General features: G+C 41.1%; 1 protein-coding gene across 1 annotated transcript; it reads left to right on the plus strand.

Moving 5' to 3' along the window:
- The first annotated feature begins 12 nt into the window (after positions 1 to 12).
- TDP2 (tyrosyl-DNA phosphodiesterase 2) lies at positions 13 to 14,787 on the plus strand. The gene is made up of 7 exons (XM_042985599.1): positions 13 to 275; positions 355 to 440; positions 3,900 to 4,073; positions 4,742 to 4,833; positions 6,538 to 6,656; positions 8,372 to 8,542; positions 13,647 to 14,787. The coding sequence occupies exons 1-7, from the start codon at positions 111 to 113 to the stop codon at positions 13,926 to 13,928; spliced, it is 1,089 nt and encodes a 362-aa protein (XP_042841533.1). The 5' UTR covers positions 13 to 110; the 3' UTR covers positions 13,929 to 14,787.
- The last annotated feature ends 285 nt before the right edge of the window (positions 14,788 to 15,072 follow it).

Raw genomic sequence — 15,072 nt, forward strand, 5'->3', positions numbered from 1 at the left:
ACGCCCATCGCCCTCGGAGGGCGGAGCGCGTTTCCCGCCGGGCGGGTGACGCGAGTGCGCCGGGGCGGCAGGCGCCTGCGCAGTGCCGGGCGTCGGCCCGCGGCGAACGGATGGAGGGGCCGAGCGGCTCGGAGGTCACGCTGGAGGCGGACCGGGAAGAGGGCGAGCCCGAGGCGAAGAAGCGGCGGCTTCTCTGTGTGGAGTTTGCCTCGGTCGCGACGTGCGACTCCGCCGTGGCTCAGTGCTACCTGGCCGAGAACGACTGGGAGATGGAAGTAGGCTTCGCTCCTCTCTCCCCCCTCTGTATCTCGGCCCGGGAAGCGCCCGGGTCCCACCGCTGTGTCTGTTTTTCAGAGAGCGCTGAACTCGTACTTCGAGCCGCCAGTGGAGAACAGCGCCTTGGAAAGCCGCCCTGAGACCCCGGCAGGGCCCGGGTCCTGGTGAGTGAGCGCCGGGCGGGTCCCTCCGAGGCGGTGGGCGGGCGCTCCGGGGGAGCTCGAGCACCTGCCTGCGGGCGGAGATGCGCCCCGGCGGCGCCCGCGTCCTGGTGAGTGTGCGCGGGGCTGGCTGGTCTCTCGGAGGGGCTCGTGCAGGTGGTTGGGGTGCAGATGGCGCCCCCGCCGCGGGGCGAACGCGTCTCCCCGACGTAATGTAGTCCGGGAAGGAAAACTTCGAAGCGTCCTTTTTGACTCGAGATCTAGGAACTACGTGAGAGGTTCGAAATAAATGAATGAGGCAAAATCCTCTGTTGAAGAACGGTAACTTGGAAGTCTCCTGGCTTCGGGTGCGGTTTACCTACGTAGTTGTTTTTTTTTAATGCACACCCGCCTTGTAATTCCACTGCTTGCCTCCCCAATTCCAGCCCTGCAGCCCTTCGCGTCCAGATGCCTTACGCATCCCTCCAGGTTGACCGCTGCCCATCCTTCCAGTTTTGTCTCCTCTCACCCTCTCTTTCTGACCCCACAAAAACTTAACAGGCATATCAGACTTTCGTTTTCTCCAGCGGGCCGTTTTCTCTTTTCAACCTTTGTAAAGATATTTATGACCTCTGCCCTGAACCTTTTCTTGGACTCTTTTCATGCTGAGTAGTATTTACCGTAAGGCCCGTCTTAGACATGACTTACCTCCAAGAAACCTTTCCTCTTAGGTAATCTTACAGCATCCTGCAGGATCCCGGTCATAGTAACTAAGTTCACATTCTAATTGCTACTTAATATTTTATATCTCCCACTAGGCCACCCATTTGGTGAAGCCCATATCTGTTTTATACGTTGTTAATCTCCCAAGTCTATTACAATATTAGGCATGTAATAAGCTCTCCATAAACATGTATAAAGTTCTCCCCGGTATGTGAGCAGCTGGTAGAGTTAGCTTCATAGTGAAGACACATTTCTCCCGATAATCTTTTCGGCTGCACCAGTTTCCAGATGTGATAATTTCATTAGGCTCCTCTATCTGCCTAGCTTCTTACTGGGGGAATTGTCCACCCATCCACAGTGACAGAGCTGTGCCTCCCGTGTTGTAGTATTCACCTAGCCCAAGCTGGCCAGCCAGATCTTCTCTCCTGGGATTTCAAGATTAGGATAAAGAGAGTTCAGTCTAAATCTTCCTGTGGAGCTGGAACCATAACGTGCTAACTTCGAACTTGTGCGGGAAAGAGGAGAAGGCTGGTTTGCAAGAGGCAGAATGAGGCTGAGGGAAGTTGAGTCAGATGGAGAGACAGCTGCATTCCAGAACCTGGCTCTGTGGCATGTTTCTGTTTCCTTCTAAATTCCTCTAGTTTGCTCAAACCAGTCTGAGTTAATTTATGCCATTTAGAATCTAGACTGTAACCAATAAAGAAATTGGAACAGAGGCACTTGATCTCAGGGTGGTGAGTTCAAGCCCCATGCTGGGAGAGAAAAAGGGGGGGGGGGGCAGAGAAAGGGAGAAAGAAAACCCCTAGCAGGATCCCTGTGGTCAGTACACAGCCGCCTGTGGGGCTTGAACTCACAAACCATGAGCTCATGACCCGAGTCAAAATCAAGAGTTCGACACTTAACTCTGCCACCCCGGCACCCCTAGAGCACACAGTTCTTGATCTTGCGGTTGTAAGTTCAAGCCCCCATGTTGGGTGTAGAGATTACTTAAAAATAAAATCTTAGGGGCTCCTGGGTGGCTGAGTTGGTTAAGTGTCAGACTCTAACTTCAGCTGAGGTCATGATCTCGAGGCCAGTGGGATCGAGCTCCACGTCGGGGTCTACTTGGAATTCTCTCTCTGCTCCTCCCCTGCATGTGCACTTTCTCTCTCTCTCAAAAATAAATACTAAAAATAAATAAATAAAATAAATAAACATTAAAAAAATAAAATAAAATATTGAAAGCAGAACAGAGGAAGTGGATTCCCTAAAATAGTCCCTCAAAAGTGTGAAATCCAGCTGAGTAATGGTGGAACGGAAGGGCATTTGGAGTCCCTCTCAGAATTATAAATTGGCATTTTGGTAGCGCAATTGGCAAAATTTGAATAGGTCTTAAAATTATACGATAATGTCGTATCAATGATAATTTTCTGACGTTTAGTAATGCTTGGGTATGTATGTAAGCCTGTCCTTGTTTCTGGGAAATACATACAAAAGTATCAATGCAAACATTTCACAATAAAAAGCAAAGCAAGTAAATGTTAAGTAAGTGAATGGTAATGTTTGTGTGGGTGAATGGTGAAAAGAATTCTTTTTACCCTTTCTAATGTTTTACTGAAAGTCTGAAATTATTTAAAAATATGTTAAAGTAATGTTAACTTGATTTATTGTGGTTACTTTACAGTGGTTACAAATACTGAATCATTATGTTGTGCAACAATTAACATCATGTTATATGTCAATTATATCTCACTAAAAAGTTTTAATTAAGAAGTTAAAATATTGGCATTAAATTTATTGAAGTTATAAATATGAAAGCCTATTTCTGAAATTTATGTGTGGCATGTAACTGCTTAGCAATCAACTTTTAATAATGGTTTGTGCCTCCACTCAAATATCTGGGCCTTGGTGGAGGTGGTGTGAAATGGTTTCTCAGGACTGCGGACTGGAGCTTATATGTTTGGCCTCTCCAGCATGTAGTCTCAGACTTCTCATGTGGTATCTCGCGAGAGAGCGTTCTAAAAGGCTCGAGTGAAAGCTGCAAAGTTTCTTATGACCAAGGCTCTGAAGTCCCAGGACATCCTTTCCACCCTATTCTGTTGGTCAAGCAAATCACTAAGGCAAAGATTCAGGGAGAGAGCTGTTGGACCTCCCCGTTCAATGAGGGGGTAACAACATATTTGCAGCTGTTATTCACAAAGAGATCTTACTTCATAGGTTTCCTCTGTGTCATTTACGATGTAAAATAAACCCGCATTTGGAAATCTTATATTGCTCAGTCTGACTTCAGGTCATAGTTTAAAAAATCATTTTAGGAGTGCCTGACTGGCTCAGTCAGTTAAGCATCTGACTTCAGCTCAGGTCATGATCTCGCCATCCATGAGTTTGAGCCCCGCGTCGGGCTCTGTGCTGACAGCTCAGAGCCTGGAGCCTGTTTTGGATTCTGGGTCTCCCTCTGTCTTTGCCCCTCCCCTACTCACGCTCTGTCTCTTGCTCTCTCAAAAATAAATAAACATTAAAAAAAATTTTTTTTAAGTCATTTTGGTGACATTGAGGGATATTGAGTTGGTTATAATTATGTAAGTGAACAATATTTAGATAACAATAAGAATCTTTTTTCCGCAGTTGTATGGCTTCTTCTCTTATATAGGCAGATACTTTTAGGGCTCTTAAAATTTATTTATCTGTAAAATGAGGGCTACAAATAGTTAGAAAATAATTTCAAATTAATCAGTTTATAGAGATGATTTGCGAAGTTGTGTTTCATTGTGATCTTGCCAGTGTTGATCTAACAAATGAAGAAACAACAGATTCCATTAGCTCTAAAACCAGCACATCTGAAGGTATTCAGCAAGAGGATGGCAGCACGTTCTCTTTCATTACCTGGAATGTTGATGGATTAGATCTAAACAATCTGCAAGAGAGGGCTCGAGGAGTGTGTTCCTATTTAACTTTGTAAGTATTATTACTTAGATTTAATGGTAGCATGATCATGTGTTTTACCGTCTACAAAAAGGGTAAAGGTCAAGGTTGTGGGCGTTGGCATCAGATCTGAGTTCAAAACCCAACTCTCCGAAGACACGTGTGAAAGAGTGGAGAGTGATTGCCTCTCGGTGTGGGTGGCAGGGGAGGGAACGCTGATTTTTGTTAGCAGCCTTCTAGTACTGTTTTCCTTTCTAAACCTGTATGTAATTATTGCTGTGAAAATAAAATTACCAAGGTGAACTGTATCTGCTACACACTGGCTCTGTGACCTTACATAATCACTTGTGAGCTGCTGAACTTCTCTGCAGTTCAGTTTCCTTCATCGTGGATAATAACTGGTGAGGATTAATAACTTTTAAAGCATCTCATGGGCCATTATTAGGCTCTCAGTACACTGATTTCTGTTATCTATGATTCCACTTCTTTTCAATTTAAAGTGTTATGTATGTTTTTCTTTTTTAATTTGATGTTTACAGTGTTTATTAAATGGCACAGATCTTTCTGATTTTATAGTTCTCAAAGGTCAGTGTAAAGATTGAATATTAGATCTCCTAGGGGGCAGGATATTTTGCTAATCTAAGCGGCAGCACATGAAATAGTTTACCTGGTATTTATCATAAATTGCTGTTTTGAATTAGGTATAGCCCGGATGTGATATTTCTCCAGGAAGTCATCCCCCCGTATTGTAGCTACCTAAAGAAGAAAGCAAGTAGTTATGAGATTGTTACAGGTAACACTTTTCGTCTTACTATCTTTGTCTCTGGAAAACAGTCAGTGAAAGAGGTAAATCAAAAGTTAGCCCATAGGAGCACACACAGGAAAAAGCAAAAGTAAGTTTGAGAAAAGTAAGCCAGATGCAGGGTACTAGGAAAACTGTAGGAGGATATGTTATACATCTTAATATATGTGAAAAGTGGTGGTTGAAATGGATGGTTTTTCAGGAAAATACAAATTGCAAAAATTTGAGACCTTGAGTCGTTTTTTGGTAAAATAAATTTATTAAATTGAAGTGTGATACTTGCTTTTTCAAAAACTCTATTCCTTTTAATTGATTTGGGGTTTTTTCCTAGTTTTGCCCTGAATAGTTTTTTGATTTTCCATCTATTTTGTTCTTAATGAGTACATTTAATATACCAGACCGGCTACATTCCATGATATTTGGCTAAATCTTGTGTTTTCTTTGACTTTCGTTTTTACATAGTATGTAATTGTAATTTTGATTTATTACTAAATTCACAATTGCTAAGCAGAGGGTTCTCTCTCAGTCTCTGTGTTTGTCTTTCTCTCTGTCTTCGTGGGACAACTTTCCTGCATTCTCTTCGGGATTCTTTTTGACTTTCTTCTGTTTTGGATTTCTTGTTTTCTGAATCCCATGCTTTCCTCCTTCTTGGTTTTCTTCCTCGTTTTATTAGTCTGTTTTTGATTTATTGTGAACACGTGGTAGGAACTTTCAAACTGGAGGATTGTGACATTCAGTTCTGATCAATTCTTTTCCTCTTCCTCTTCTTCCCTTCCTCCTTCTCTGTCCCTTTTTCTCTTCCCTCTCCCCCTCCCTTTCCCCTACCAGCTTGCCCCCTTGCTTGCCAGGTTTCTAGTCCATGTGGCTGTTGTTGACCTTCTCCCTCCTTTTCTTCCTCCCTTCTCTCCCTTTCCACTTTTCCTGGTTTTTCTCTGTTTAGATAAACCACTTCTCGCTTCTTCAGCTACTTTGTTTTCTGAAAAACAGTTGGAAGCTTTTATTCACTGCCCCTCTACTTCACTTCTCTTCTCACAACTTTATACCTTTCTAAATTTCTTATTCATTTATCATTTTTCTGGTGCTTCCAGATTAAGAAGTAAATGCATGTCAGTTTGCCTCAGTGTAAGTTTCATCTACTTTTTCAGAAATTGCTCAATTTTTTATTTGATATTGGCATCATTAACTATTTTTAAAATTTCTTTTTAATGTTTATTTAATTTTGAGAGAGAGAGAGAGAGAGAGAGAGCGAGCACTCGTGCAAGGAGGGGAGGGGCCGAGAGAGAGGGAGACCCAGAATCCGAAGCAGGCTCCAGGGTCTGAGCTGTCAGCACAGAGCCCGGCGTGGGGCTTGAACTCATGAACCACAAGATCATGACCTGAGCTAAAGTCGGAGGCTTAACCAACTGAGCCACCCAGGTGCCCCCAGCATCGTTGACTATTTTGGGCACTTATGTGAATTCATTTTTATTTTTATATTTCTTCCATACATCAAGCTACATTTTGGGAAGGGGCAGGTAAACATAGGGACTCGATTGGCCATCTTCAGCTGTGTTGAAATAATCGTTTACTTTGAAGATTCATACCCATTTAAATATCTGTACTTACTTGTTATAAAATCTTCAGCAGGAGAACTTGGGATAAACTTGGGATATTCTTGACTTCTCAGCCTAAATTCTTTTCCACAAACATTTGAAGGTCATGAAGAAGGATATTTCACAGCTATAATGTTGAAGAAATCGAGAGTGAAATTTAAAAGCCAAGAGATTATCCCTTTTCCAAATACAAAAATGATGAGAAACCTTTTGTGTGTGTATGTAAGTAATTTTTAAAAGTTGACTTTTTTTTTTTTTTTAAATGAGTGGTTTCTTACAGTTCCACTGTGGTATCTTTTTTTTAAAAAAATAATCTGTCTTTATAGAAAATTTTCTTTTCTGAATTCTTTTAAATAGTCTTAAAGAACACTGTAAACTAAGTTTTTACATAAATTACAAATACAAATTTGTGAATATAAAACCCTGATCCATTGGATGTTTTCCAAAGAATATTTAAGAATTTAGGGCTGCTTGTCTGGGTAGAGCCAGGTAGAGCACGCAACTCTTGATCTCGGGGTTATAAGTTCGAGCCCCGTGTTAGGCGGGGAGCCTACGTTAAAAAAAAAAAAGAAAGAAAAATGGAATAAACATAGTATAAAAATTTTAAAAAAAGAATTTACTAACATTCCACATTTGTTTCCTAAAGTGGTTCTTTTTTTTCCTAAATGCATTCTACATGATAGTGTACCGTACTCTGTAAGCCTTATAAGAATGAATCCAAAGATCTTGCTCTTGTAGCATTTATAGATTAGCAAGAGAGAGATTGTGTTGTATAGTAACTAAAATAAAGGAAAAGCATAAATGCCACTGGAGGAAATATAATGCTGACCATGGGAGTTTAGAGATAACCTTAAGCTAGATGGTTTTTTGTTTTTTCATTGAGATATAATTGACGCAACAGTATACACTTCCAGGTGTACGACATAACGATTCGATATTTGTATATGTTGTAAAATGATCACCACAGTAAATCCAGCTAACAGCTGTCCCCATATATAGTGACAAAATTTTTGTGTGTGTGTGATGAGATCAGCTAGGTTGTTCAGTGAAAGTTTCATGAAGGAAGTTGTATTTGAATTGGGCCCTGAAAAATATGCCAGAGGTAGGCGTTAAGAACAGTCCAGGTGGCAGAACCACCGTGAGCAAACTTTTGCAAATTGCACATTGCAGGATGTGTGTGCGTACATAGGTCTATGTGAGAAAGAACATACAGGAGCAAAGATGAGCCTTGTATTCAGTTGGACGTAGATCTATATGAGAAAGAACATACAAGAGTATAAATAAGCATTGTATTCAGTTGGGTGTAGACGGCATGAAAAGGGGTCGTGTGACAAGAGATTGGTAAAGTAGGTTGGATCCAGATTACAGAAGGTCACGAATACCCAGTATGAAAGAATTTGGACTTGATTCTGCGGGCACTTAGTTTGAATAATGACAGATCCTGCATTGTCGGTATCTAAGTAGTAAATGATTTTCATTCATTCATTTAACTGATCTTTTTCGAGTGCCTATGTGCCAGGCTGTTGATAATAGCAGAAAATAAAAGAATCATCTTTGCTTTCAGATGACTCATGACTTTGTAGGAGAGAAATCACTGTGCTGTAATTCAGCCTAGGGAACTTTAAAAACAGTCTTTCGAGTATGCTATAGGAGTATAGAGGAGGGAGCCACTGTCTGGGGATGCTGAGGAAGGATCACAGGGGAGGTGACATTTGAGGTAGGTCTAGAAGTACTAGTGGCTGTTTGCTAAGTAGTCTTCTTTGGGAGCAGGATTAGCACTTTATACCTTGACCTAGAAAGATGAGCACAGTGCTGATTATATAGTTTTGCTTTAGCAAATACATACTAATGAGCCGAGTACTTGGCTGATTCTGTTATCAAATTTCTGCATTAGTGGTTGGTGAGTAATTTTAACAACTATATTTATCCTGTTGCAGGCAAGTGTGTCGGGAAACGAACTTTGCCTTATGACTTCTCACTTGGAGAGCACCAGAGGGCATGCTAAGGAGCGAATGAATCAGTTAAAAATGGTTTTAAAGAAAATGCAAGAGGTTCCAGCGTCAGCTACAGTTATATTTGCAGGAGATACAAATTTAAGGGATCACGAAGTGAGTGACAAAGTATGTTCCGTGCTTCTGGGCGCTACTGCTGTGGAGACTAATTTGGGTTTCTTCTGACCAAAGCTGTTAAAATGTGTAAGCGGTCTTGTAGATGCAATTCAGTAAATATTCACTTAGCCTGTGCTGTGAGCCTAGCGTTGCAGAAGCAGGAGGAGCCCTTAGATTATTGGGAAAAACACAAATACTGCACTTGAAACAGACAACACAAAGCAATACATGTTGATTAAAAAGAGGGGTATAGAGAAAATAATAAATCAAAGTTTAGAAAAGATCCAGTTTATCTGCTGTGTCTCTAGCTGCAAGATGAGAAGAACAGAAAGATTTGACCATCACAGTTGTCCCTACTTCTCTTCCGGTTTTCTTTTTTCAACTTTTTTTTTTTTTTTTACTCCCTTTTCCTGGTGCGACCGTGTCTAGGTCTGAAACGCTGTCCTTTCCTTTAGTTCAGTTGAGACACATTGGGATTTTTCAGGGCCTCTGTAGACTTAGATCATATTAAATGGTAAGCCGGACTTGCCTTTTCCCCCAACTCTGGCTGAACGCACATCCGATTAGAAGTGTTCATTTCACTGCTGAATGCTCCAGGAGTGGAGGAAGTGAAACGAGCAATGAAACCATGTCAGGACTTACTTCCAAAGTGAGGGCAATACCCTAAATAAAGAAGGTGGTGCTCTACTTCTCTTTGTGATTTTGTGTCCTTGGACACAGATTATTAAAGAAAATCAGATGGTCTATTGGACTATTTGCAAATCAGTGACTTCATGGTAGCTGTTTTGTGATACCTGGTTGATCGGGTTAAAAGAAAAATCCTGCTTTTCAACAAGTGTTGGGAAAACTGGAAATCCACATGCAAAAAAACCACTTGGATCCTTACTTTATACCCTATACAAAATGTGTTCAAAATGGATCAGTGACCTACAAGAGCTAAAACTGTAAAACCTTTAGAAGAAAACAAAGGGGAAAAGCCTTGTGATACTGGATTTGGCAACGACCTCTTGGATGTGACACCAAAAGCATAGACAACAAAAAAAAGATGGCCTTCATCAAAATTAAAAACTTTTCTGCATCAAAGGACACACAGATTGAAAAGGCAGCCCATGGAATGGGAAAAATGTTTTGCAAATCATGTGTCCGACAAGTGAGTAATATCAACATAATTAATATTGATATTATATAAAGAATTTCTGCAATAAAGAAACAACCTGGGTTAAAAATGAGCAAAAGACCTAAATAGACATTTTTTCAAAGAAAACCTACAAATGGCCAGTGAGCACAAGAGAAGATGCTCAGCGTCACTGATCATTGGAGAAATGTGAATCAAAGCCATCACGAGGTGTTACTTGACGTCTGCTGACATGAGTATTATCAGAAAACCAGAGAATAACATATTGGTGAGGGTTTGGATTGGAACCCTTGAGATGGGGATAAAATGGTAGAGCTGCCATGGAAAGTGGTGTGTTGATTCTTCCAAAAATTAAAACCCTTTCCATGTGGTCCAACAATCCCATTTCTGGGTATGTACCCAAACAAGTAAAAGCAGGGTCTCGAAGGGGTATTTGTACACCTGTGTTGATAGTAGCATTACTTTTTTTTTTTTTTAAGTTTATTTATTTTGAGAGAGCAAGCACGAGCTGGGAAGGGGCAGAGAGAGGGAGAGAAAATCCCAAGCAGGCTCCGTGCTGTCAGCGCAGTGCCTGACATGGGGCTGGAACTCACGAAGCATGAGATCATGATGTGAGCTGAAATCAAGTCAGCTGTCTAACCAGCTGAGCCACCCAGGCACCCCTATCGCAGCATCATTCACTGTAGCTAGCACCTAAGCGACCATTGACAGATGAGTGGGTAAACAAAATGTACGTGCCTACAGCAGAACATCGTTAAGCCATAAAAGGGAAGGAGACACACATGCTGTGGGATGGATGAGTCCTGGACATTATGCTAGGTGAAGTAAGCCGGTTACAAAGAGGACACGTTTTATGTTTTCTCCTATGAATTTCCTAAAGTAGTCAAATTCATACAGAAAGTAGGGTGGTGGTTGCCAGGGACTGGGGGAGGATGGAATGGGTAGTTAGGATTTAATGGGTATGGAGTTTCAGTTTGGGAAAATGAAAAGGTTCTGGAGCTGGATGGTGGTGACGGTTGCACAATTATGGCGATGTACTTAGTGCCATGGAACTGTACACATTAAAATGGGAAATTGTACGTATGCAGGCCTACCTCGGAGGTGCAGGTTCAGATCCAGACCCCCACATTAAGCTGGATATCGTAACAAAGCAAGTCAAATGAATTTTAGTTTCCCACTGTGTGTACAAAAATTATGTTTATACTGTAGTCTATTTATTAAAAAGAAACGTACTTGTTAAAAAGGTACGTACATTCAAAAGCAATGTACATACCTTAATTAAAATTATTTTATTGGTAAAAGATGCTAACCATCACCTGAATTTTCAACCAGTCATAATCTTTGTGCTGGTGGAGGGGCTTGCTCTGATGTCGGTGGCTGCTGGCCGATCAGGGTGGTGGTTGCTTAAGGTTGGGATGGCTGTAGTTATTTCTTCAAATGAGACAATGAAGTTTGCTGCCTTGACGGGCTCTTCCGTTCACAATTTCTCTGTACCATTGCTCTGCCTTTTGATAGCATTTTACCCACAATAGACCTTTCGAAATTGGAGTCATTTCTGTTAAAGCTGGCCACTGCTTTATCAACTAAATTTACATAATATTCTGAGTACTTGGTTGTCATCTCAACAGTTTTCACCGCGAGTAGATTCCATCTCAAGAAACCACTTTGCTCCTCCGTAAGAAGCACCTCCTCATCCGTTAAAGTTTGGTCCTGAGACTGCAGCAATACCATCCCTTATTCAGGCTCCACTCTAACTCTAGTTCTGCTGTTTCCACCACATCTGCCTTAATTTCTCCACAGAAGTCTTGAAAACCTCAACTCCGAGTCACCCGTGAGGGTTGGAATCAACTGTTCCAAAGTCCTTCCTGTTCATGTTGACATTTTGACTTTTTCCCATGAATCATAGGAAAATCTTCCAGAAAGTTTTCAATTGATTTTGCCCAGATCATCAGAAGAATCACTGTATATGGCTGCTATAGTCTTATGAAACATACTTCTTAAATAATAAGACAAAAGTGGAAATGACTCCTTAACCTGTGGGTTGCAGAATGGATGTTGTGTCGGCAGGCGTGAAAACATTTATCTTCCTGTCAATCTCCACCAGCTCTTGGGTGACCAGGTGCATTGTCAATGAGCAGTAACATTTTGAAAGGATTTTTTTCCTGAGCAGTAGGTTTCAGCAATGAGTAAACCATGTTGTAAACAGATGTGCTGTCATCCAGGCTTTGTTCCATTTGTAGGACACAGGAAGAGTAGATTTAGCCTCATCCTTTTTTGATTAAGTTTTTAATTCCAGTGTAGTGAACATACGGTGTTATAGAGTGTCAGGTGTACATTATAGCGTCTCAACAATTTCATACAGATTCGGCATAATTCTTAAGGGCCCTAGGATTTTTGGAATGATAAATAAGCATTGACTTCAACTTCAAGTCAGCCGCCGCATTGGCCCCCAACAAGAAAGTCAGCCTGTCCTTTGAAGCTCTGAAGCCAGGCCCTGACTTCTCTCTAGCTGTAGAAGTCTTAGATGGCATCTTCCAGTAGAAGGCTGTTTTGTCTATGTTGAAGATCTGTTGTTTATCGTAGCCACCTTCGTTAATTCTCCTAGCTGGATCTTCTGGAGAACTCGCTGCGGCTTCTGCCTCGGCACTTGCTGCCTCCCCTGGCACTTTTATGGATACCGTGTCTTTCCTTAACCTTTACGGGCCAACCTCTGCTAGCTTTAAACTTTCGCAGCTTCCTTCCCTCACCCGGCCTTCATGGAATTGAGAGTCAGGGCCTTGCTCTGGATGAGGCTTTGGCTTAAGGGAATATCGTGACTGATCTATCCAGACCACTCCAGCTTTCTCCACGTCAGCAATAAGGCTGTTTTACTTGTTATTCCTGTGTTATCTGGAGTAGGGCTTTTAACTTCTTCCAAGCACTTTTCCCCTGTATTCGCAATTTGGCTAAGGGGCCTAGTATTTGGTCTGTCTCAGCTTTACATATGCCTTCCTCACTGAGCTTAATCATTTCTAGCTTCTGATTTACAGTGAGAGACAAATGACTCTTCTTTTCACTTGGACCCTTAGCGGCCATTGTAGGTTGATCAAACAGCCTCATTTCAGTTTTGTGGCTCAGGGGAAAGGGAGGCCTGAGGGGAGAGAAGAGGTTACGTGGAGCAGGGAGAACACACACAACAAATACTAAGTTCACCGTCTTCTATGGGCACGGTTCGTGGCATCCCCAAACAATTAACGGTAACAGCAAAGATCCCGATCACACATCACCGTAGCCGGCGTATGATAACAAAGTTTGAAATGTAAAGATCACCAAACCTGACACGGAGACGCACTGTAAGCAGATGCTGTTGGGGAAATGGCGCCGAGAGACTCGCTGCCGGCGAAGCGGCCACACACGCCTGCTGTTTGTAAAACAGTATCTGTGAGGCGCGGTAAGGTGGAGTGCGGTAAGAGGAAGTATGCGTGTTATCTTATTTACCACAATGCAAAATCTTTAAATCCTGGCGTGTGAATAGAAGGAAGAGTTGATAGTAAATTTCAAATGACACTGTGAAGGCAGCTCACATTATTGGATCATATAAATGGGATATGTCTAAATTTCTACACTAGAGTAACAGTTTTGCCTACTTTTTACTTGTGTTCATTTTTAAAAAAATAAATAGCAATCACCGAGGCTATGGGCTTGCAACCTTCTAAGTTTTGTCTGATATCCAAAGTTAGGAGTCTATTTATGACAGAAGAGAAGGGGCAAATTTCAGATCTCTCAGGCTATCTTGATTATTTTTATATTACCTACTTATTACTGTACAGCAAAATATTTTTTAGAATATATTTAATTATAATATCTAGTCTTGCATTGCATTAATTTATGACATTCTGATTTGAAATGTTGGTCTTAGACATAGAAAAAAACCTTCTTAATTTAGGAGAAGAAGGACTGAATCTTAAAGAATTGTCTTTTTCTTTTCAGGTTACCAAATGTGGTGGTTTACCCGGCAACATTTTGGATGTCTGGGAGTTTTTGGGCAAACCTAAGCATTGCCAGTATACGTGGGACACACAGATGAACTCTAATCTTGGAATATCTGCAACTTGCAAGCTTCGTTTTGATCGAATATTTTTCAGAACAGCAGCAGAAAGTGGTCATATTGTTCCCCAAAGTTTGGACCTCCTTGGGTTGGAAAAACTGGATTGTGGCAGATTTCCTAGTGATCACTGGGGTCTTCTGTGCAACTTAGATGTGATATTGTGAACTGCCTTTCAAATAAGAGTTTTGCGTCTTATGAGTAATTTCATTCTGGGTTTTTCCAAATGTAATTTTACCTGTCTGGAAAGGTAGGCTTAATAGGGAGGAATTAATGTACTTAGATCACTGTAACAGAAGAAAACACTACTGTGATTTTATTTTGTGGACTGTGTCCTCATATTTCAGAAGTAAATATTGATGTTTATTTACATTAAAGCTTACCTGGTGTTCAGAATATGAGACTTCTTCATAAAAGGCCACCAGGACCGTTGGAGCTTTTCATAGTGCTCAGAGTTACCAGCTGGTTCTCGAGCAGGGCCACGTCTCTATCTGGGCTAGCCTTTGTAATTTGTTGATTTTTAAGAGCAGGCACCAAAGAGTTTATATTTGAAGTAAATCTTTAAAAATAAGAGGTTATTGAGTTTGGGGGATTAGCTCTTTTCATTATGTTTTAGAAATTCAGATAATTGTAAATGAAAAAGCCATGATTATGTACGTTTAAGTAGATGATAGCTATCCCACCATAGACTTTGTTTTCGTCAGCTAACAGTACATATTTGCTAAGCTCTAAGTGAAACCTTAGGACTTGAAATTTCTCAACTTTTTAAAATTCATGTTTGTCAACGTCGCCATTTGTGTTGCCAACAGAGGCAAAGTTAGACCTGATAATGATTAAAGTCAGTTTTATAGCTGCATCGGATATCTTTTCTAAGAGAAAAATGAATGTGTAAAGAGAAATCGGTTTTTAGTTTTACTTATAAAATTGAATTACTTTACAGGAGAGGGATAAGGAGCACTTTTAACTGTGCTTTAAAAAAACACTTTTAATAGAAGTGTACTTTAAATAAAGAATTATACTTGTTTATAATTTTAGTATGCTTTTGTGTCCACGATGGGATTGAAGTTTTTACCTGCTTCCTACTTTTGACTCTTCCTGTTTCTGGCTGCTGCTACTCACCTCTCTGAGGAAGAAAACAGCTTCTATGAAGCTTCTCCCACCAAGAACTACCAAGCACACGTTGATGTCCTCAGTATAAAAAAAGGAAAGCCGGTGGGAATGATTACAATGAGAAGTCACGGAGCCTCATTTTCAGCAGGGGTATCAAAATTAACAACCAAACCACCTGATAAAAGACAGACTGAATTTATG

Source organism: Panthera tigris, chromosome B2 (genome assembly GCF_018350195.1).
Source record: "Panthera tigris isolate Pti1 chromosome B2, P.tigris_Pti1_mat1.1, whole genome shotgun sequence".
Taxonomy (NCBI): domain Eukaryota; kingdom Metazoa; phylum Chordata; class Mammalia; order Carnivora; family Felidae; genus Panthera; species Panthera tigris.